Source organism: Microtus oregoni, unplaced genomic scaffold (genome assembly GCF_018167655.1).
Source record: "Microtus oregoni isolate MIOR12 unplaced genomic scaffold, Mior012 000055F_ref0000237, whole genome shotgun sequence".
Classification (NCBI taxonomy): domain Eukaryota; kingdom Metazoa; phylum Chordata; class Mammalia; order Rodentia; family Cricetidae; genus Microtus; species Microtus oregoni.
This window is the reverse complement of record NW_024543831.1, coordinates 10,479,420-10,500,512: the sequence shown is the minus strand read 5'-3', so window position 1 is coordinate 10,500,512 and position 21,093 is coordinate 10,479,420. Positions and strand designations below refer to the sequence as shown.

The following is a 21,093-nucleotide window of genomic DNA, read 5'->3' as shown; positions in this document are numbered from 1 at the left end:
GTTACGTTATGCTCACTTTAAATTATAAGCTAACTGACATGTTCTTGTAAGCTTAATAACAAAAACCTTTTCTACCACAGCCTTGCATGTTCTCTGCATCGTCGTGACCAAGATGTTTGTCGAACAATTTTAAGCCATGTCCATCATATAGTGACAAACCTAAGTCAAGGCAGTGTGGACACTGAGGGCACAAGGAATGCTCGGGGACAGTTCCTGACAGTGATTGGGGCGTTTTGGTAAGCATAAGTCTCTTTCTTCACTTCGGGATGCAGATGTAAACTCTATACTTTGGTGATTTTTTTTCCTGAGTATCTCGTGTAACTTTCTGCATATTTAACAATAGTATAACATAATCTGTCTTCATTTCTTTAATGTGCATGTCAGTGAATATTGCTTACATGAGTGTGGGTACATGTGTGTCACTGTACTCTATAACAGTCAAAGAACAACTTGGGGTGTCAGTCCTCACTTTCTACCTGTTTAAAGCAGGTACTATGTTCGCTGCTGCCCATACCAGGATACCAGACCCACAGATTTCTCCTTTTCTGTTTCTCATCTTGCTGTATGCATGCTGAGATTACATATGGATGCTACTGCATCTTATTTTACATGAGCTCTGGAGATCTAGATTCTGATGTTCACATGTTCACACTTACATGGCACGTACTTCAGCTATAGAGCCCTTTGCCCAGCTCTGTCTTCCAGTTCCTAACTGAAAAGCTACACTAGTTTTTATAAAGTTTTGTGTTCTAAAGTGTTTAGCATATGGCCCTGTAAATTTTGAATCACACATAACTTGACATGGATGGTGCATAAAAAGTGCAGCAATCCTAAACCAACTGGATTGTTGGTGATGAAAATGAACCCATTGGCTTTGACTCTGTTTATTTCATTCATAGTCTCACAAGAACAGTAGTAAACATCTTTTTAACACTTTATTTAGTGTGTGGGGAAGTCTGAGCACAGCCATGGTGCCCATGTTCAGGTTAGAGAGCAACTTGTAGGAGTCAGTTTTTCTCCTTTTACTGTGTGGGTCCCAGGGATCAAACTCAGGTCCAGCAATAACATATTTGTTACTTATAGGAGATCACATAATGTCACTTAGATGCCTCATTCTTTTAGAATAGTAAAGAATTTTCTAAGTCAGTATAGAGCATAGATTTCTAAATATATGTTATAATGACGAAAGCCTAAAGGATATTCTGTTCATATTCAGTTTTCTATAGTATGGCTACCTGAAGTATGTCAGTTCCAAGATATAAAACAAGTGTACATTAGAATGAATTTCTCTTTATTTAGCTTGAATTTTAGGGAAGATAAATATACTGCCATGCTGGCATGTTTCTTATAATGAGAATTATTTATTTGCGGTTTTGTGGGTTGTTTTTTTCTTTTTGTATTTTCGAGACAGGGTTTCTCTGTGTAATAGTCCTAGCTGTCCTGGAACTAGATTTGTAGACCAGACTGGCCTTGACAATTAATTTAAAGCAGAATTTTTTGAAATTATCTATGATATTGTTAATATTTATTGTTTTTTTCTGTTTTTGCTTTTGTTTGAATAATTATTACATTAAAAGTCTTATCTGATTTCAGGCATCTAACAAAGGAGAAGAAATGTATATTCTCTGTAAGAATGGCATTAGTAAAGTGTCTTCAAGCTCTCCTTGAGGTGGGTTACTCCATATTACTAGAAAGTTTTTCATTGGAATGATCGAGGCAGGCCACCTTTCTTTCGGTATGCTAATGAGTGGTTTTTTTCTTAATATTTTGCATTTAACTTTGATTGCTATTTTACTATAGGCTGATCCATATTCCAAATGGGCAATCCTTGACATAAGGGGACAAGACTTTCCTGTAAATGAAGTATTTCCACAGTTTCTTGCTGATGATCATCACCAAGTTCGGATGTTGGCTGCAGGGTCAATCAACAGGTAATGAGTTAGGTTTTCACAAAGCTCTTGTAATGCTGCTGTTAGCAGCACCTTCACTAGCTGCAATGTTAACAGCAACGTCCACTTAATCAGTGTATGCATGTGCCTGGGAATTGTGTTTTTTCTTTAATCTGACAGTTCTGTCACTTATATAACATTGTCTCTAATTTATAATTGAAAACTGGCTTAGAGGGTTAACTGGCTTGGTGCTATGGAACTTATGAGCCATTGGTTTGAATGAGAAGTGTCTGCTAGCACACAGAAGGTATAGAATATTTGGCTATTAATGGCTTTATGTGAGTCAGTAGTCTCTTCATTTTGTATGATGCTGATATAATTTCTGTTTTTAGCCTAAAATAATATTTGGCTATGGTGGCTTTTCATTGATAATTGGTGAAATGAATATATTTGAAAAAGAAATTCTGTGCTACTTTAAAAACATCAAAGCTGAGCCGAGCAGTGGTGGTGCATACCTTTAATCCCAGCAATCAGGAGGCAGAGGCAGGCGGATCTCTGTGAGTTCGAGGCCAGCCTAGTCTACAAGAGCTATTTCTAGGACAGACTCCAAAGCTACAGAGAAACCTGTCTTGAAAGACAGTAATAATAATAATAGTAAAATAAAATTTTTAAAAAGCTGAAAATTGCATATTTTTCAGATCTAAATGACCAATAAAAGAAGGTTGCCATAAAGAAATTATCCAAGCAGGCACATACTCTATGGCAGTGGTTCTCAACCTGCGGGTTGTGACTCTTTGGGATGGTAGAGCGACCCTTTCACAAGGGTCATCTAACACCATCAAAAAACACGGATGTTTACATTATGATTCATAACAATATAAAAATAATAGTTATGAAGTAGCAGTGAAAATAATTTTATGGTTGGGGGTCACCACAACTTGAGGAAGTGTTTTAAAGGGTTGTAGCATTAGGAAGGTTGAGAGCCACTGGTCTGATGTTAGAACAAATGTGTCCAAAATTTGAGTCTGTGACAGTGATGTTTCCATGAGCCAGGTGTTGTTCCTTTTTCCTCATTTATTTTAGTAAGAAAATAGTGCATTGTCAAGATTGCTCTTGGTTATGTGTGGGAGTTCAACTTACGGAACTGAAGTTTAAATTATCAGGCCATAGAGGATCATAAGTTGAATGCAATAATAATATCACGGGGGGGAAATCGAAGTTTTCAAAAATTTCAAGAAAGATAAGTAGACTTGTTATATTTTGTTTTTTTCTTATATTTTGATTTGTTAGATATTTAATGTTGGGCTGTTTCAAGAGAGGCTAGCAAAATAAAGGAATCAGAAATAACAAATTTCTAAGAAATATCAAGACTAAACTTCATTACAGTTGCCCTAAAATATGTGTTTATTATGTAAGAGACATTGATAACCTCTACATCAAATATAATGTTAACTGAATATCCAAGTGTTAAGCTATTCATTTGGGGGATGATTAAACATTAGAAAAGATTGATAAATAAGTTTGTAGACTCTTATGATTCATGTTTGACAAGAGGAGACAATCTTTCTGACAGCTTGGCTTTGATGTTCAAATCTGACCAGTAGTTAAAGAACTTTGAAATCTTTTATATCTAGAAAAATTGGCTTATAGATTAAGGACCTTAACATTTCACAGATGGTCTGAACTACTTGCCTTTCAAAGGAAGAGCTTTGGAGTGGTTTATTTGTGTTCTAGAATATGCTTTGATATGTAGGCTTTGAAATAAATAGATTTTGTTTGTTTTTAAAGATTATTCCAGGATATGAGACATGGAGATTCCTCTGGATGGTCGAAAGCACTGCTTTTGAAGTTTCAGCAAACAGCTTTTAAAAATGCATACCTGAAAGCAGAGGCAGGAATAAGAGACGTGGTGACTACAGTAAGTTGTCTGTGCTCTGCACTCATGTGCGGTCTGTCAGTGTTACATGTTCTTAGCACAGTTTTGATGAGAGTTTGCGTTTTGTAGTTAACACTGTAAAGCTGGTCTAAGTCAAGTGTATGGACTGGATAAAATTTTCCTGAATGAAATTTATAGGTCAGAATAAGTCAATAATAACAATTATTTTTGCTTCAACTAATCTAATTATTGTGAGGCGAATCCAACTTTAATGGGGATTTCAATATAAAAGAGAGATTAAAAGGCCTTTTTTAGTTCAAGAAATCTTTAAAGCCAAAAGGAAAAATCCAAAACACACCAGAAAATACTGTGTATGATGGTGTGTGCCTGTGATCTTACTATTCAATGACTGAATTAAATTTGAGAGCTCCCTGGATTGCAGAGTGAGTACACCTAGTCAGAAAATGAAGATAGGGGCTGGAGAGAAGGCTCTCAATTAAAAACGTGGGCTCTGAAGATCTGAGTTTGATTCCCAGCACCCACATGGCATCTGTAGCTCCAGTTGCAGGATATCTGCCACCCTTTTCTGATCTCTGTAGGCACTGTACTTAGACATCCATGTGGACAAAACACCCACACACATAAAAATTAAAAATAAATTTAAAAACTGAAGAGGGGTGCCTGTTGGGACTTTTAAAAAAGTAGTTGACGGCTAAGCTGAAAGCATGTTGTTCTGTCCACAAGGCTTTCCTTTACTAATATAGACAGATGGCAGTGATTTTTAAAGAAGAAAACATAAAAAGTCTTAGGAGTAGCACCTTGTAGTGGAAGAACTCTTAAAACTTCTCATTTTCCTTTTGCTGTTGTTCTTTAGATAACTTAATACCATGTGAAAATGTTTTTTCTTTGGTAATTGTTTCGCTTAGATCTTTGGAAATGGCAGCTTTTCTTAACTATAGAAAAGCTTGTTTCTCATGTCTTTCCTTTTAGCTCATTACTATAAGATTTAAAAGTTTGCAGGTTACTTAGAGATTAGCGAATACTTGAGCTTGCTTGCTTGATTTATCAATTTCATTATTTATGTCATTATTCTTGTAATTTTCTTAAGTCATGTGTTACTCAGAACCCTGATCTTCTGGATGAGATTCACAATAGAAAATCTGTTTTACTGGTGGTGATAGCTGTGGTCTTGCACTGTAGCCCTGTGTGTGAAAAACAGGCTCTGTTTGCCTTATGCAAATCTGTGAAGGAAAATGGATTAGAACCTCATCTTGTGAAAAAGGTATGATGAATATTTTCACATTGTTTTTATGTGTCATTTGATGCTTAGAAACAGTTTCTTTTTTGGACTGGGAATATTAGAAACAAGTTTTATTGTGTGCGCATATACATGTGTAGGGGGTGCATTTTTTCCACTGCTGGCGCTTGGACCCAGAGCCTTGTACTTAGTAAGTAAGCACTGTACCACCGAACTATTGTCTTTTTTTTTTTTTTTTTTTTTGGTTTTTTCGAGACAGGGTTTCTCTGTGGTTTTGGAGCCTGAACTATTGTCTTTTCCCCAGCCAAATTTATTAATTCTTTAAGCAGTATATTTGTTTTCAGTATTTCTTCTTAGTTTTATAAAACACTCATTGAGAATTAGCAAAATTTAGTGGTTGTGTCCACACAGACCAGTTCCTCTAGAATACTGGAGATTTTTGCTTGCTTATGCCTCAGATTGTGGAGCAGCACACTGGAATTTAATAAGTTGAGGACAATGTGGCTTTTAGGTTAGATTTTGAAAAGAGGCTTGGGCTCAGTCATTGCAAGCATAACATCCCATTTGTATACTGTGGTAGCTCTCCCTGTTCTTCCACTCCAAGCTCATTATTTGAGACCCTCTACAAGTTCTTGTTGCAGGTTTAATGTGGTAAATATGGACTGATGGGCAGTTAACTTTGTACCAGCATGGGTTCCATGAAGCTTTATTGTAGGTCATTGTCTAGGGAACTGGTCTTAAATGAATTAACCTTTTACTTATTGTTATTAAAGTGAGTGACATGGTTTTGGATTTTTAAAAATTTAAATGTAAAGATGAAAATATTTAAATTTTCCTTAGACTTTTCTTTGAGATATAGTCAGCTATATAAAATTATGCTATTATTTATTTAATGTCTATTGTGGGTTTTCTATGTGCTCTGGATGCTGCTTCAGCAAATGTATAGTAAGTAACATTTTCCATTTTCTCATTTATTACTACCCCTGTGTCATTGATAAAGAAGTCAAGGTAGAAAAATATTAAGTAACTGCTACAAATACAGTTTAAATACTAGCAAGCTTAAACATCACATTTTCCTTTTGTGCAGGTTTTAGAGAAAGTCTCCGAATCTTTTGGGTGCAGAAGTTTAGAAGACTTTATGACTTCTCATCTAGATTATCTGGTTTCAGAATGGCTGAACATTCAAGATACTGAATACAACTTATCTTCCTTTCCTTTTATTTTATTAAATTACACAAGTATTGAGGATTTCTATAGGTAGGTTTATATATATTGTTTGCAGTAGTGTTTGACAACCCTCCTCCCACCTCTCACATCCATATCCACAGGTAGGAAGTTGCCTGGTTTTTTATTAAAAAAAAAAAAGACATAGTGAGATTGTATCAAAGGATGTATGTATGCTTTTAGTTCAAAAACTTAGGATTTGTTGGTAGCAATATTAGTAATCAGTTGTGTGTCATTGAGTAAGCTGTAGTAATATCTTATGTATCTCGATTTACACATATAAGATATATTTACATGCTATCTTATTTATCTTGAATTGTACATAATATCTTATGTATCTCAATTTACTTTTGAAAATAATCTTCTAAATTACTAGTGGGGTAATTATTTCCTTTTCTTTCCTATTGCTTGATAGTGAATTAGTCATTATTTCTATGAATTTTCAAAGTTTATCGAAAAATGCTGAGATATAGCTCAGTTGGTATAGTGCTTGCCTAGCATGCTCAAAGTCCTAGATTCAACACTGGCTACATAAACCAGGCATAGTGGCACATACTTATAATCTGACACTCAGAAGGTCAATAGATGAAGGAAGCTCAGTAGTTCAAGGTCATTTTCAGCTACATAAGGAGTTCAAAGCCAGCCTGTACTACAGAGGATCCTGTATTTTTTTTAAAAAGAAAATGTTTTTTGATAGATGTACATTTGATGGTTTTTATCATCCATTATATTTTGCGATAACTTTCATATTTGTTCTTTGAATTTATAAATTGTTTTACCATTGGTCTTACATTAAGTTTTGATTGATTGATATTACCATTACCATTGCCATAATCAAGCACCAAGTTGATTATGGGTAAAAAATAAAAGTTCCTTAGCTGGATATAGTGGTGCATACCGTGTGTCTATAATTCCTGACCTCGAGAGGTAGAGGCAGGAGGATTCCCACAATTTACAGGTCAACATGGTGTGTACATAAGTATAGTTAGTCCAGGCTAGCCTGGGCCACGGAGTGCTATCGTCTCAGAAAAAGCGAGGGAGAATAGAAGTTGTACTTTTTTTGTGTGTGTTATTATTTATATTTTTTCTTATCTTTAATTTCTCCATTTATAAAATGAGAATAAGAGTATTTAATGATCTAGGGGCTGGAGCAATGGCTCAGCAGTCAAGAGCACTGACTTCTCTTCTAGAGGACCCAGGTTCAATTCCCAGCACCCACATGGTAGCTCACAATTTTCTGTAACTTCTTTTCCAAGGGATCCATTGCCCTTTTTGTTTCAAGGGATCCAATGCCCTCTTCTAGCCTCCATAGGCACCAGGCAGAACACCTGCATCTGTAAAATTTTAAATAAATAAATAATTTAAAATAAAAAAGTAAGTTTGTTTATTTGTTGTTGGTTTCTTGGGACAGGATTTCTCTGTGTAGGTTTGGAGCCTGTTCTGGAACTCAATCTGTAGACTAGGCTAGCCTCGAACTCACAGAGATCTACCTATCTCTGCCTCCTGAGTGCTGGGATTAAAGGCATGCGACATCACCGCCCAGCATATTTTGTTATTTTAATGTAAAATTTTACTTGTGAAAACATTTGTAACCTAAATTTTAAACTTACACATTTTCAGATCTTGTTACAAGGTTTTGATTCCACATTTGGTGATTAGAAGTGAGTTTGATGAAGTGAAGTCCATTGCTAATCAGATTCAGAAATGCTGGAAAAGTCTGTTGATAGACTGCTTTCCAAAGATTCTTGTACACATTCTTCCTTACTTTGCCTATGAGAGCACAGGAGACAGCAGCATAATACAGAAGAGAGAGACTGCTACCAAAGTCTATGATATACTTAAAGGTGAAGACTTACTAGGAAAACAGGTATGGCTTCACTTTTTATCTACTCTTATCCCCTTACTGATAAAAGATGTAAGCTTTAAAGTCTAAGGTTATCAGACTTGGGGTGATGACTTGGTAATGTGTTTGCTGTGTAAATATGGCTACCTGAGTTCATAGCCCTACATCCATGTAACAGCTTGCCTTGGCTGGCAGCTCACACATGTAACCCCAGAGCCAGGGATCTTGGATGCTTGCTGGCATTCCTAGAGAATTTCTGCCCTTTGTGAGCCTGCCTGTAGCAGAAGCAGATTGGTGAGAAATTTACTTTTTTCACAGTCATTATTTTAGCAGCTGTTGATGAAAAGCGATCCTGTCACCAGATACGGAAGAAGAGTACAGGGCATCTCAGGGGCTCACAAAGGTTTCTTAATAGTTAAGATTATTAAAGAGTTAACAGATGAATAAAAAGTAAAATGCAAATCAAGGAAAAGTGTAAGTTATGGAACTTTACTAGCTGGAGAACTTCCGGTTTTAGAAATTTAATGTGAAATCCAAATTCTTTTAAAATGATTCTGTATAATACAAGGGTTAAAGTAAGGAGAGTTGGTTTGTTGTGATTTCCTTATGCTCATCTTGGTCTATGGATTGGCTGTGTAGAAGAAAATATAGAGGTTTTCTTTGCAGAACTTGGGCTTGGTTATCTTTTTTTAATAGTTATGAAGTAAGGAATTAATGCAGACCCTTAGTGCTGTTGTAAAAATCACAGATATAAAAATGTTTAATATATTTTAATTTTGTGTCCTTGCAGATTGATCAAGTATTCATTAGTAATTTACCAGAGATTGTGGTGGAGTTACTGATGACATTCCATGAAACAGCTGATTCTGATGCCAGTCAAAGCACTGACCTCGCTGACTTTTCAGGGTAAGCCTTTTCCATAGAAAGGTAGCATATGTAGTATAAGAGTCACCCCAATCACCTATCTCCTTCACTGCAGCCTTCCTACTGTACTTGCTTTTATAGCTCCCTTTTTGGGGAAACCCAGTCTTTTCAGTCTTCCCTTGGTATTTAAGCATTGAGTTACATAATTCCTTTTGTGACCTTTTTCTTGATGTGTTTTATTACTGATTCTCTTAGCCATGTCTTGCCTTTTTCTCTGCCTCCTTTCTTTGTGGTGCTCTTTAGCTGTTCAGTTTAACTCAGATGTGAAATCAGTTGGTTGTATATGACTTTTTTGGCTTGATTGTAAGCTACTTGAAAATTCTCAATTTTAAAAAATAAATTAAAATACTATTTTTTTGCATATGGATGTTTTGCCTGCATGAATATCAAAACATTACGTGCATGTTATGCCCATAGAGGCTGTAAAGGGGGCATTAGTACACCCCCTACACCCCACACTTCTTGGAGCTGTAGTTGTAAGCCACCAAGTAGATGTTAGGAATTGAACCTGGGTCCTCTAGAAAAGCAGTCAGTGCTCTTAGCTGCTGAGCCATCCCTCCAGTCCCCAAAATATTTTGTTTGTGTTTTGTTTTTGTTAGACAGGGTTTTGCTGTGCAGTGTTGGCTGTCCTAAAACTCTCTCTGTAGAACAGACTGGCCTCAAGCTCAAGGATCTGCCTGCCTCTGCCTCCCAGTGCTGGGATTAAAGGTTGCACCATTGTGCCCAGCTGAAAATACTCAATTTTTATAAAAGCTTACTGTGCTAAGCATATAAATTAATTAATGCTGGGAAAGAAGTTAGAGTTTATAATTGTATTCTAAATAATGTTACTGATCTAATGTGTTACCTGGTTTAAGATACTATTGGTCTTGCAATACTTAGTCTAATATAGAGTTGTAAATCAGACCTGAAGGGAAGTTTTGCTAAGGCTTGACTCTGGGACTGCCATTAACATCATAAAAGGTTAAATAAACCAATTGTTTTAAACAAATCCATCTGAAGTTAAGTCTGATTCATATGTGAACTTTGTTTTACTGTTTGTGATTTTAAAATATATTGTTTCAGTAAGAAGCCAGTTTTGTAACTTGGGAGTTATTTAAAGCTCCATTTTAGAAGTTCAGTCTTCTAATTTTGTTTTTAAAATACCTACATTTTTTTTCTTCTTTAGGGATTTGGATCCTGCTCCTAATCCACCGTATTTTCCATCACATGTTATTAAAGCAACATTTGCCTACATCAGCAACTGCCATAAAACCAAGTTTAAAAGCATTTTAGAAATTCTTTCTAAAATTCCTGTAAGTACATGTTACATTATTAGTATAATAATTGATAAGAAAAGTCCTTTTTATCTAGAAAATCTAAATATATCTGGGGGATAATAAGCATGAAAACTTACTTGACTAATTTAAAAAAGAAAAACACTTGATTTACAAGTTGTATTTTAGTATGTTAGTTATTGTTAACTAAATGTATCAGGCCAGGATTTCATGACCCTGCCTTATTAATTATCTCAGGGAATATGTTTACTGTTTCATAATAATCTATTAAGTTTCAGTTTACTTTCTAAAAACTAATGTAGCAACTTTTTAAAAAGTGAAATACTCTTAACAATTTTAATATAATATTTTGCATGTGCTGTCAAGCCCATATCTAAATGATCATTTAGTAAAGTTTAAACTATACTGGTTGTAGCTGAATATATTTGATTTAAAAATTTTTTTCTATATGTATATCTATTTTATAGGATTCCTATCAGAAAATTCTTCTGGCCATTTGTGAACAAGCAAATGAGACAAATAATGTCTATAAAAAGCACAGAATTCTTAAAATATATCAATTGTTTGTTAGTTTATTACTGAAAGATATAAAAAGCAGCTTGGGAGGTGCTTGGGCCTTTGTTCTTCGGGATGTTATTTACACATTGATTCACTATATCAGTAAAAGGTAAGGAATAGATTGAACTGATGCATTAGCAGTATTTTTTGTGTGCTGGTCTTTCATGTGTGCAAGCGCATGCATGTTGGACATGAGTGTAAGTAGAGTTGAAGTTGACATCAGGCATCTTTCTTAATTGTTTTTCACCTGCTTCGTTGAGTCATGGTCATTTAGTGGAACCAAAGCACACCAGTATGGCTGGTCTGTCTAGCCAGCTTGCTCTGAGGATACCTATCTGTTTCCTGCATCCTGGGATTGTAGGCGAACACTGTGCTCTTTCATTGGTCTCTGTGTACATTTTCATGATAATCTCATTCTCTTTTTGCCTATGTCATTGTCATCAAAAGTAGTCTAATACGTTTGCTTTGTTCTTTTCACTCGAAATTGCTTTGGCTGTTTGAGATTTGTGTGTGTGTATTCTGTTTGAATATTGGAAATTTTATTTATTTTTAGTTCTCTAAGGAGTCATTGGTATCTTTAGGGATTATATTATTGCATTTTGCTTTGTGTAGGTAGAGTGAGCATTTTAATAATGATTAAAGGATTTCTTCCTTTTTACCTTCTTTCATTAATATATAATAAATTTTTTGTTTTGTAGAGATTGTTTCTGTTCAGGTTAAAATTTTTTGTGGTTGTTATAAATGAGATCCCCTACCTTTTTCCATTTCATTCATTATCATTGTGAAGAAATCCTACTGATTGTTTTATGTTGAATTTATAACCTGCACTTTACTGAATACATTTAGCAGTTTTAGTGGGTTTCTTTGTGGAACTGTTAAGTTTACCTGCAAATAGTGATGATTTGAGTTTTCTCTGTTAGTTTGGATACAATTTACTTTTCATTCCTATGTGTTCTATCACTGTCTTGAAATAGAAGTGAAAGAGAAGCTCTTGTCCTTTTAAAAATGATAGAGAAACTATTCAACTTTTCTCTGTCCATTGTGTTAACTCTGGACTTCTTATTTTATTGAGGTATATTCCTAAAATATCTGTTTAGTTCAGATTTTTCCCCCACATGAAGGGATGTTAAATTTATTCAAATTCCTTTTTTGGCTCTTAAGATAGTCATAGATTTTACTCTTAATTCTGTTGATATATGGTTTAGCACTTTTATTGATTGGTATATGTTGAACATCCTTGCATCTCTGGGATGCACCCCACCTAATCTTGTACAATCTTTGCTGTGTGATGTTGAATTTGATTTGCTAGTACTTTATGGGAGTTTTTTTTGTATCTATGCTTCTTAGGAATATTGGCCTGCAGGTTGTTTTTTTTTGTTTTGTTTTGTTTTGTTGTTATGTACTTCTGTGGTTTGGGTGTCAGGATAATTCTGGTCTAGTGGAATGAACTAGTAGAAATTGTCTTTCTAGTAGTAATTGAGAAAAACCAGTATCAGTTTAGTGATGTCATCTGGTCCTGGACTTTGTTGTTGCATGACTTTTTATTTAGTCTCATTACTTGTTATTGACTTGTTCAAATTAGCTATTTAAGTTAGTTTTTCTTTCCTTATTATTGACTATCAATTGTTTTAAAGTGTTAGGGCTTTGCTGAATTGCCTTCAAACAAACACCTATGTTCAGCAATTTCTCTTTCCTTGACCTTTCAAATAACAAGAGCTGCAGGCATATATTCTCTGGATAGTCTCTCATAAGTTCATTTGACCTTGTCCTTTTTTTTTTTAATAGCTCCAGAGGTTTGTCATTTTTTTATATCTTCAAAGAATGGAAATTTAAAAACATTCATCCTTTTGTTATGATGAAAGCATTCAAAATCCTTTCTTGTAGCTTTTTGATCTATACAGTTATCTGCAGTTATCCTCTTCCGTAGCACACCAAAATGTCTCATTCCCAAGCTGTGACTTAGTGCCCACAGATCTCTTCCCCATCCTTCCATATCTCCACTCTCTGTTCTTTGGTAACCTTCATTCTATTCTCAACTTTTAATTAAATTTTAAAATTATTTTGAATTCTTTCTTTAGTAACTCCAGTATCTGGAGTTCTTCAGGAAATGTTTCGATTTTCTTACTCTGGATATTTCTACTTCATGCTTTATTTCTTTATAGGGTTTGCAGTTTTGTTAATAAAATCTGACCGCTTCAGTACATAATGAGGTTAAGTGTTGAAATCAGATTTTCCCTAAGGTTTGACTCTGAATGCTGCTCCATGCATGTTGGTTGTCTGGGTATGCATATGGATACTAGAGTGGGACATGCCATGTCTTCCTCTAGCTTTAGACAGCATCTCTCACTCAGTGAGAACCAGGCCATTTTAGCAAGTCTGGCTGGCCAGCAAGCTCCTTGCCCACAGTCCTATAGTATGGATATGAACAACCATGCCTGCTCCTTGTATAGATGCTTAAAACTAGAACTCAGACCCTCATGCTTTCAGGGTAAGCACTCTCATCCGCTGAGCCATCATCCCGGCCTTGTTTGTCCTTTATTCGTTTTCTTCTTTTTTCTTTCCTCCTCCCTTCCTTTCCTTCCTCCCTTCCTTCTTATCTTATTTTATTTTTACTGAACACCAGCTCTTCTCTTATGGTTTTCTTGCTGTAAGTATTCAATGCAGCCTGGCTTTCTTTTCCTTCTTTTGGGTTTTCAGCGGTTATTATCAGGAGCACTGTCACAAGTACTGGGGATAGGGTACACATGAGAGAAAGAGTAAAGACTTTTGTTTACAAAAATGACTGCTACGACTGTCCTTCAGTGCTTGCTGGCTTGCAGTGATTCCTGGATCTCTTACTTGAATGAATTTTGCAGTTTTCTTGTTTTCCGGTAGTTCTAATAGGATTGTATATTGTGTATCTTTCTGACATGCTTTTTTTTTCTGAATTGTAACCATTGAAGTATTAGTTATAAAAGTGACTTTGTCAAGCCATGTCAGAATTAGAGACATTGACTAAAAATGATTTGAGTATTATTTCAGAGTAGTTTCTTAGACCTTGATATTTTTTTCTTAATTTTTTTCCTGTTAGGCCTTCTCATTTCACGGATGTATCAAAGCATAGCTTTTCCCTTTGTTGTAATCTGTTAAGTCGAGTTTGCCATACAGCTGTAACTCACTGTAAGGATGCCCTAGAAAACCATCTTCATGTCATTGTTGGCACACTTATACCACTTGTGGATTATCCGGAGGTTCGAGAACAGGTAATTTACCAGTTGATCTACAGAGGGGTATTTGAGATAAATGAACTCTTAGGAATTGAATGCTGTTAGTTTGCCTGGTGTAGTTTTAATGCGAATGTTCTTTTGATAAATGGTGGGGAAGACAATATTAGTAAATTAATCTTTGAAATCAGTTACCTAACCAATGGTAATTTTGATCTAATAAACCTTTTAGTTTTATCTATTACACTGAAATGTAGTAGTCCAAAGTAAAACTAGCAGTTCCCACAATTATGGCTTGTGAGATCCCATATAAAATGTTCAGTTAACCCTGTTATTTGTTACACCCGCTGTGTGTAGCACTGTACGTATTTTAGTTTTTGAATCTATGCACACCAATAGCTGGGTACCACACATACCATTAGTTCATTTCTAGGTTAGCAGAGGTTTGTTTGTTTAACTCTCTGAATATAATTAATGGGCTTTAATTCTCTGAATATAATTAATGCCCCCCCCCTTTGGTTATTATTTAGGTATTGGAACTGTTGAAGTACTTGGTGATAGATAACAAGGACAATGAAAACCTCTTTGTCACGATTAAACTTTTGGATCCTTTTCCTGACCATGTTGTTTTTAAGAATTTGCGGCTTACTCAGCAGAAAATCAAATATAGTGGAGGACCTTTTTCACTCTTAGAAGTAATAAAAGTTTTATTTATAACTTTGTATTATACAATATAGGCAGTAGTATTTTTATAAACCTTTAATGCTCTGTTGATAAAGACAGAAAACTTTATGTTGTAGTAAAAATAATGCATGAGATTTACCTTCTTAAATAAAACCTAAATATTTTAAAATATACATATATATTCTAAATTTGTATGTCTGTGTGTATACCTTATATGTACATGTACTCAAGGAAGTCAGAAGAAGTTTTCAGATTCCCCTGCTGCCGAAGTTACAGATAATTCTGAGCCACCTGACATGTGTTCTGGTAACTGAACACAGGTCCCCTGTAAGAGCAACCATGTCTTTTAACCACCGGTGTTCTCTTCAGCCCCTCAAAACAGATCTTTATGCATCTTTTTGCATTGCATTTAATGTCTGGATATCAAAGCTCTGACTAAGATGAATTTGAATATTCAAAGAATATGATACAAAATATTATTAATTTTCATACAATAAGGTCCTATGGTTCATTAATATTTGAAAATTGTTGCCCTTTTCTTTAAGGATTAATAATGTTTATATTAGGGGCCTGGAGAGATGGCTCAGTGGTTAAGAGCATTGCCTGCTCTTCCAAAGGTCCTGAGTTCAATTCCCGGCAACCACATGGTGGCTCACAACCATCTGTAATGAGGTCTGGTGCCCTCTTCTGGCCTGTAGACATACACACAGAAAGAATATTGTATATATAATAAATAAATAATGTTTATATTAGTGATGATATTTAGCACGTTAATCTTTTATAAATTTTAGTTATGTCTGTATTCTTTTAAATGTTATAATTTAAAATCATTGTATTAGACTATAAATCTCTAAACATTTAATGCATTCAGATATAAAATTCAAGTTATACTAGTAAATAAATAAAAATTGAACTGCTTGCTGTGGTAGTCTTAGAGTCTGTTGTTTTGACATCTAATGTAGATAAGAGACTCTTATCTACCTTAAAACATTGTCAGAACTAAAGTGGAAGAAGGAATGTGTTGTTTTGTATTTCAGTGTCTATAAAGACACTGCTTATTATTTTTTCTTTTTTTGTTTTATTTTTCACACTTAGCCAGTACATACTCAACTAATACTAATTTGATTTTGTCTTTTAGGAAATTAACCATTTTCTTTCTGTGAGTGCTTACAATCCACTTCCACTGACCAGGCTTGAAGGATTGAAGGATCTTCGAAGACAACTGGAACAACATAAAGATGAGATACTAGATCTTATGAGAGCATCTCAGGGTACTATTTATTTTTATGTGAATGGGTGTTTTGCTTGCATGTATATATGTGCACCACATAACTTTAAGTGCCTATGGAGACCAGAAGAAAGTATTGGACTCTTCTGGAATTTGAGTTAAAACATGGTTGTAAGCTGTCATATATGTGCTGAACCCGGATCATATATGTGACTGAACCTGGATCCTCTGCAAGAGCAGCAATTGCTCTTAACAGATGAGCCAGCTCTACAGCTGCTTCCGGGTATTAATTTTAGCATTATGAATTTTTTTCTTCCTGTTTCTTCTTCAGATATCCTTTTGTATATTCTTCTTGGTCAGATTGCCACCATTGTCATTTATATTCACATCATTGCAGAGAGGCCACTGTATAGTGTGTGCTAAGTTCTGAATACTGTATGGTAACAGACTAAGCAAGGTCCCTGCTAGCTTTTGTGTTTAATGGTTCTTATTTTTCTCGTCATTTGTGACTTTGGTAAGGTATTAACTTTGCTGTTTAGCTTGTTCAAGCTCTTTCTCTGTCTGCTTGGTAAATTTTGCTAATCATTTTCATGTGGCAATATTTCAGAATTCTCTCTGTATTTTTAAAATCCATTTATGATTTAAGATTGGGCATATGTGTTGAAAAAAATATATATATTGCCCTTATGGAAATTGGAGATCTTTTCTCTAAACTATTTCTAGATAACCCACAGGATGGCATTGTGGTGAAGCTGGTTGTCAACTTGTTGCAGCTATCCAAGATGGCAGTGAACCAGACTGGTGAAAGAGAAGTTTTAGGTAATGATTAAGTGAATGGTCTTCTTTAGTATGGTCATAGTAAGTGTAAGCTTGTTGTTTGATTTACTGGAGAAATAAGGGTGGTTTGCTAAGTTATGTTTCTGCAGGTAACTCTAGATACCCACCTTTCATATTCCTTAGATGTGCTTATAAGATAAAGTTAGCAATAATCATTAATAGTGTATAAATGTTAATTTTAAAACACCTTATAAAGATGTAGGAATATCATAAATCTCTGCTCAGTAAACTTATGAGATATTTTATAAATATGGCTTACTGGTCTTTATATACTGGTCTATTTTGTACATAGCAAATAGGAACAACGCTTCTGAAGAATGGTTAAACTCATATCTTTTAAAATACCATTTAGATTTTTCCTTGAGTATAGGTATTTAGATTTGGTGGTTTTAGAATGGAAAGTCACATGATTAACATTGGCTGGAAGCTGGCATGGCAGTGGTGCCTTACTGAGAATGGGGAGTGTAAGAGCTGTTGGTGCACTTTCTCAGTTCCCACTGGAGCCTGTTATCTAGCATACTTGCTTTTAGTTTGGTTTTTATTGAAATGTATCTTTCATATAAACATGAATACAGACCAAATGTACCTAGTTTAAAGTATACAATCAAAGAATACCTGTGCATCTGCCACCCAGATCCAGGAATTGAACCTTACCAGAACCCTTGAGTCTCCCCTGCCCCCAAAATTAACATCTTTGTTCATTTTCCTGCTTCTGGACATAAAGCTGCTTTGCTCCAGGAGCCCAACGTAGCTTTCTTGTGTGACACAAGAAGAATCCTGTTTTGTGCCTCATTTAGTGGTAATAGACTGAAATCTTTCCTCTAACATCAGGAATTAGAAAAGTATTTTTTACCTTTACTGCTTGTATTCGGCACTACATTGAAGTTCTAACCAGAGTGCCAAGCAAGGAAAAGAACTGAAAAGTGTGCAAAGTGGAAAGGAAGCAATGCCTGTGATTATAGATGGCATTTTCACTGAATTAGATGTTTAAGATTTATGAATAATATATGTGTGATACCCGGGATTTCCTTTTTTTAATGTTTTAAGGTTGACACTTTATACGGTGTCAGCCATGTTAATACTTGTGCTTTTAATATTCTGTTATTATAATTGTTAACTTATTTTCTGTCACCTCTGAGAAAAAATATATATTACAACATTGATGTGTTGTAATGTTGGAAGACACTGAAATCTTTGAAGCATGACAAAATGGTGTTAATACTTTTTAAATTGGAAGTGTTGTATACCCTTCTACTTATGGCTGTACTAAAATTAAGTTTTTATATGTAGAGGCTGTTGGAAGGTGTTTGGGAGAAATAGGTCCTCTGGATTTCTCTACTATAGCTGTACAGCATAATAAAGATACATCGTATACCAAAGCCCTTGGGTTACCCGAAGATAAAGAACTTCAGTGGACTTTGATAATGCTAACTGCCCTGAACAATACACTGGTAGAAGACAGGTGAGTACTTACACACCTTGCATTCAATTATAGAAACTGAAACCAAATCTGGCTCTCAGGAAGATTATGCTAATGCTTCACTTACCACTTCGCCTTGCAAGTTCTTCCTTGGTTCCTTCTTCCCTCTTCCCTCCCTTCCTTTCTTTCTGTTTCTCTCTCTTTCTTTTTTAAGTTTTTTATATTTCCTTTATGTGCATGAATGTTTGGCCTGCGTGTGTATGTACATGCATGCCTGATGCCCACGGAACTCAGAAGAGGGTATTGGATACCCTGGACTGGAGTTGGGTGATTGTGAAACACCATGTGGATGCTGGGCATCTAACCCAGGTCCTCTACAAGAGCAATGAGTGCTCTTAACCACTAAGACATTTCTTTACTCTCGACTTTCAAGTTCTTACGTTAAAAAAATCTTGTATGTTTTTTTTATTAAGTTTCTTTATTAATTTGTGTGATTGAATACCCTCTGTTCCTGATACTTGATGGTGATGAAGAGTAAGGTCTGTTTTAAATCTCGTGAGACTAAGTTAGACAAAGGATAAAGAAGTAAACTGCCAGGTGGTTCCACACAGACAATGTAAATCATGAGTGTAGGTAGGCTGGTGGGATGGTTCAACAGCTAAAATGCACCTGCCATCAAACTTGACAACCTGAGTTTGATCCCCAGAAGTCATGGTAAAGGGACAGAGCCTTGTCCTGGAAGTTGTCTTCTGACTGCTACAAGCATGGTGTCATGCACCTTCACCCTTACAAATTTAAACACAGGGATGTAAAAAGTAATATATTTTGTGATTTTTAAAACCAGGGTGCTATGTTCCTCCAAGCTAATCTTTATTTTGAATCTTTTAGAATAATCCATGGAGCAAAAGCTTTCTAACCACCAAAACTTTGAAATAATAGAATTTTCTATTACTATTTTATTCCTTGTTCAAAACAAAATTTTAAGATACAGTCACTATTTTAGCTTGTTGATTGTCGGATTACTTTCCTTTCATTATTTATTAACTTCTTATTTATTGTACTGTTATTTTTAATTGTTTGCAATAATGGGGACTAAATCCAGGGCCTTACATCGAGGCATCACTGAGCCATATTCCCAGCTCTCTCATTATTTAGTCATTGACTTAACTGGTTTATTTGTCCACCCCATCATTACCATTGTGGGAGGCTCAGTTCAGAGGATTGACAATGGTAGGAAAGTTAGGGAACATGATTTTAAAAAAAGATAGCAGTAAAATGTTAATGGACGAAAAATGTCAATGCAAAAATTTACACAGTAAGCATACAGATATTCCCTGTAAATTTTTTTCACCTTTACTGTATATATGAAAATTTATATAATAAAATGTTAGGCCGGGCAGTGGTGGCGCACACCTTTAATACCAGCACTTGGGAGGCAGAGACAGGCAGATCTTTTTGAGTTCGAGACCAGCCTGGTCTACAAGAGCTAGTTCCAGGACAGGCTCTAAAACCACAGAGAAACCCTGTCTCGAAAAACCAAAAAAAAAATAAATAAATAAAATAAAATAAAATAAAATGTTAGGAAAGAATCCATGCCAGCCAGTTTAATATAACAAAAACAGCGATAACGAAAAAAGTAAAGGTTCATTAACTCTGTAATGGAAACATGGTAGATTATAAGAGGATAGGCAGAAGAATAAAGCCAACAAACATATATACTTTTAAGAGATGACCAGAACTAGTTTCAACACAGCTTAGGCTACACAGAGAGGAACCCCCATCTCGTCTCAAAAAAGCCACCAAAAAAAAAAAAAAAAAAAAAGGAAGAAGAAGAAGACCAGGAACTAGAGCAGAGCCCATGGATAAATGAATGCTACATACCAGTTTGCTCTCTAGGTCAGCTACATTTCTTATATCTGTTAGGATCACCTGTCCAGGTGTAGCACTGCCCTCAGTGGCCTGGGTCCTAACCACTAATTAAGAAAACGTCCCCAGACTTCTCTACAGGCCAGTCTGATGGAGGCATCACCTCAGATAACTCTAGATGTGTCAAGTTGTCCAAAAACAAAAATCAGTACAGTGACTAAACAGGAATTGGTTGTGAAATTATTGCTATAGTACAGAGGAGAAAAAATTATCATATGAGTTAGGGAGTTAGGAGACCAATAATGAACATGAGGGGCATGGATGGAAGCAGGATATGTTTTTAACAGAGTCAATTGGATTTAATGAGGAATGAATCCAGGTTTATAGGTCATCTTCTGGGTAATTAGCAAAGCATACCTGAACAGAATTAAATCTTCTTTGTTAACTTGTCATTATTCTAATTTCAGGGCCTGGTAGCTTTTCTTTTTTTTTGTCTTGTCAGTTGCCATATTTTCAGGACTGTTGTAGCCCTCTATCTCCTAGGGTGTTTTGTTTTAAAAGAAGAAATTTTACTTTTTTTCTAGAAATTTTAAGTGCTAATGATTTTCAACTAACTGCTTTGTCAGAATGAGTATGTACCTTCAAAATATATATATTTGCAATAATTTTATCATTTGGAGTTAGATATCATTGTACTTCACCTCAAAAATAATTTGTATTACTAGAGAAAATACTGTCAATATGTTTTCTTAGGTGAATTCATCATATTTATGATACTATGTTTTTCCAAGTAATTCCCCTTAAGAATTCTTTAAATTATGATCATTGTAACATAGTCATTATTGTATAGAATGAAGAGAATTGCTGCTGAAGTGATCAGTAACTCATGTTTACTGAGGGAATATTTTAAAAATCTTTGGCTTTTTTCTTCAGTGGTACAGAGTTTTATAGATAGGAAGTTTCTAATACTTTAAATTTTAGTTTTAAAATTTTCCAGTTGAATTTG

General features: G+C 35.1%; 1 protein-coding gene across 1 annotated transcript in view; it reads left to right on the top strand.

The window, feature by feature from the left end:
* Atm (ATM serine/threonine kinase) overlaps window positions 1-21,093 on the top strand; it is a 106,240-nt gene that overhangs the window by 34,871 nt on the left and 50,276 nt on the right. Inside the window, exons 20-34 of the mRNA XM_041638438.1 lie at window positions 81-236; window positions 1,594-1,669; window positions 1,801-1,931; window positions 3,678-3,807; window positions 4,874-5,047; window positions 6,111-6,280; window positions 7,868-8,114; window positions 8,881-8,996; window positions 10,183-10,309; window positions 10,759-10,958; window positions 13,920-14,091; window positions 14,583-14,747; window positions 15,875-16,007; window positions 16,688-16,783; window positions 18,092-18,263. Of these exons, the coding sequence (XP_041494372.1) occupies window positions 81-236; window positions 1,594-1,669; window positions 1,801-1,931; window positions 3,678-3,807; window positions 4,874-5,047; window positions 6,111-6,280; window positions 7,868-8,114; window positions 8,881-8,996; window positions 10,183-10,309; window positions 10,759-10,958; window positions 13,920-14,091; window positions 14,583-14,747; window positions 15,875-16,007; window positions 16,688-16,783; window positions 18,092-18,263 (2,265 nt within the window). The remainder of the gene's footprint in view (window positions 1-80; window positions 237-1,593; window positions 1,670-1,800; window positions 1,932-3,677; window positions 3,808-4,873; window positions 5,048-6,110; window positions 6,281-7,867; window positions 8,115-8,880; window positions 8,997-10,182; window positions 10,310-10,758; window positions 10,959-13,919; window positions 14,092-14,582; window positions 14,748-15,874; window positions 16,008-16,687; window positions 16,784-18,091; window positions 18,264-21,093) is intronic.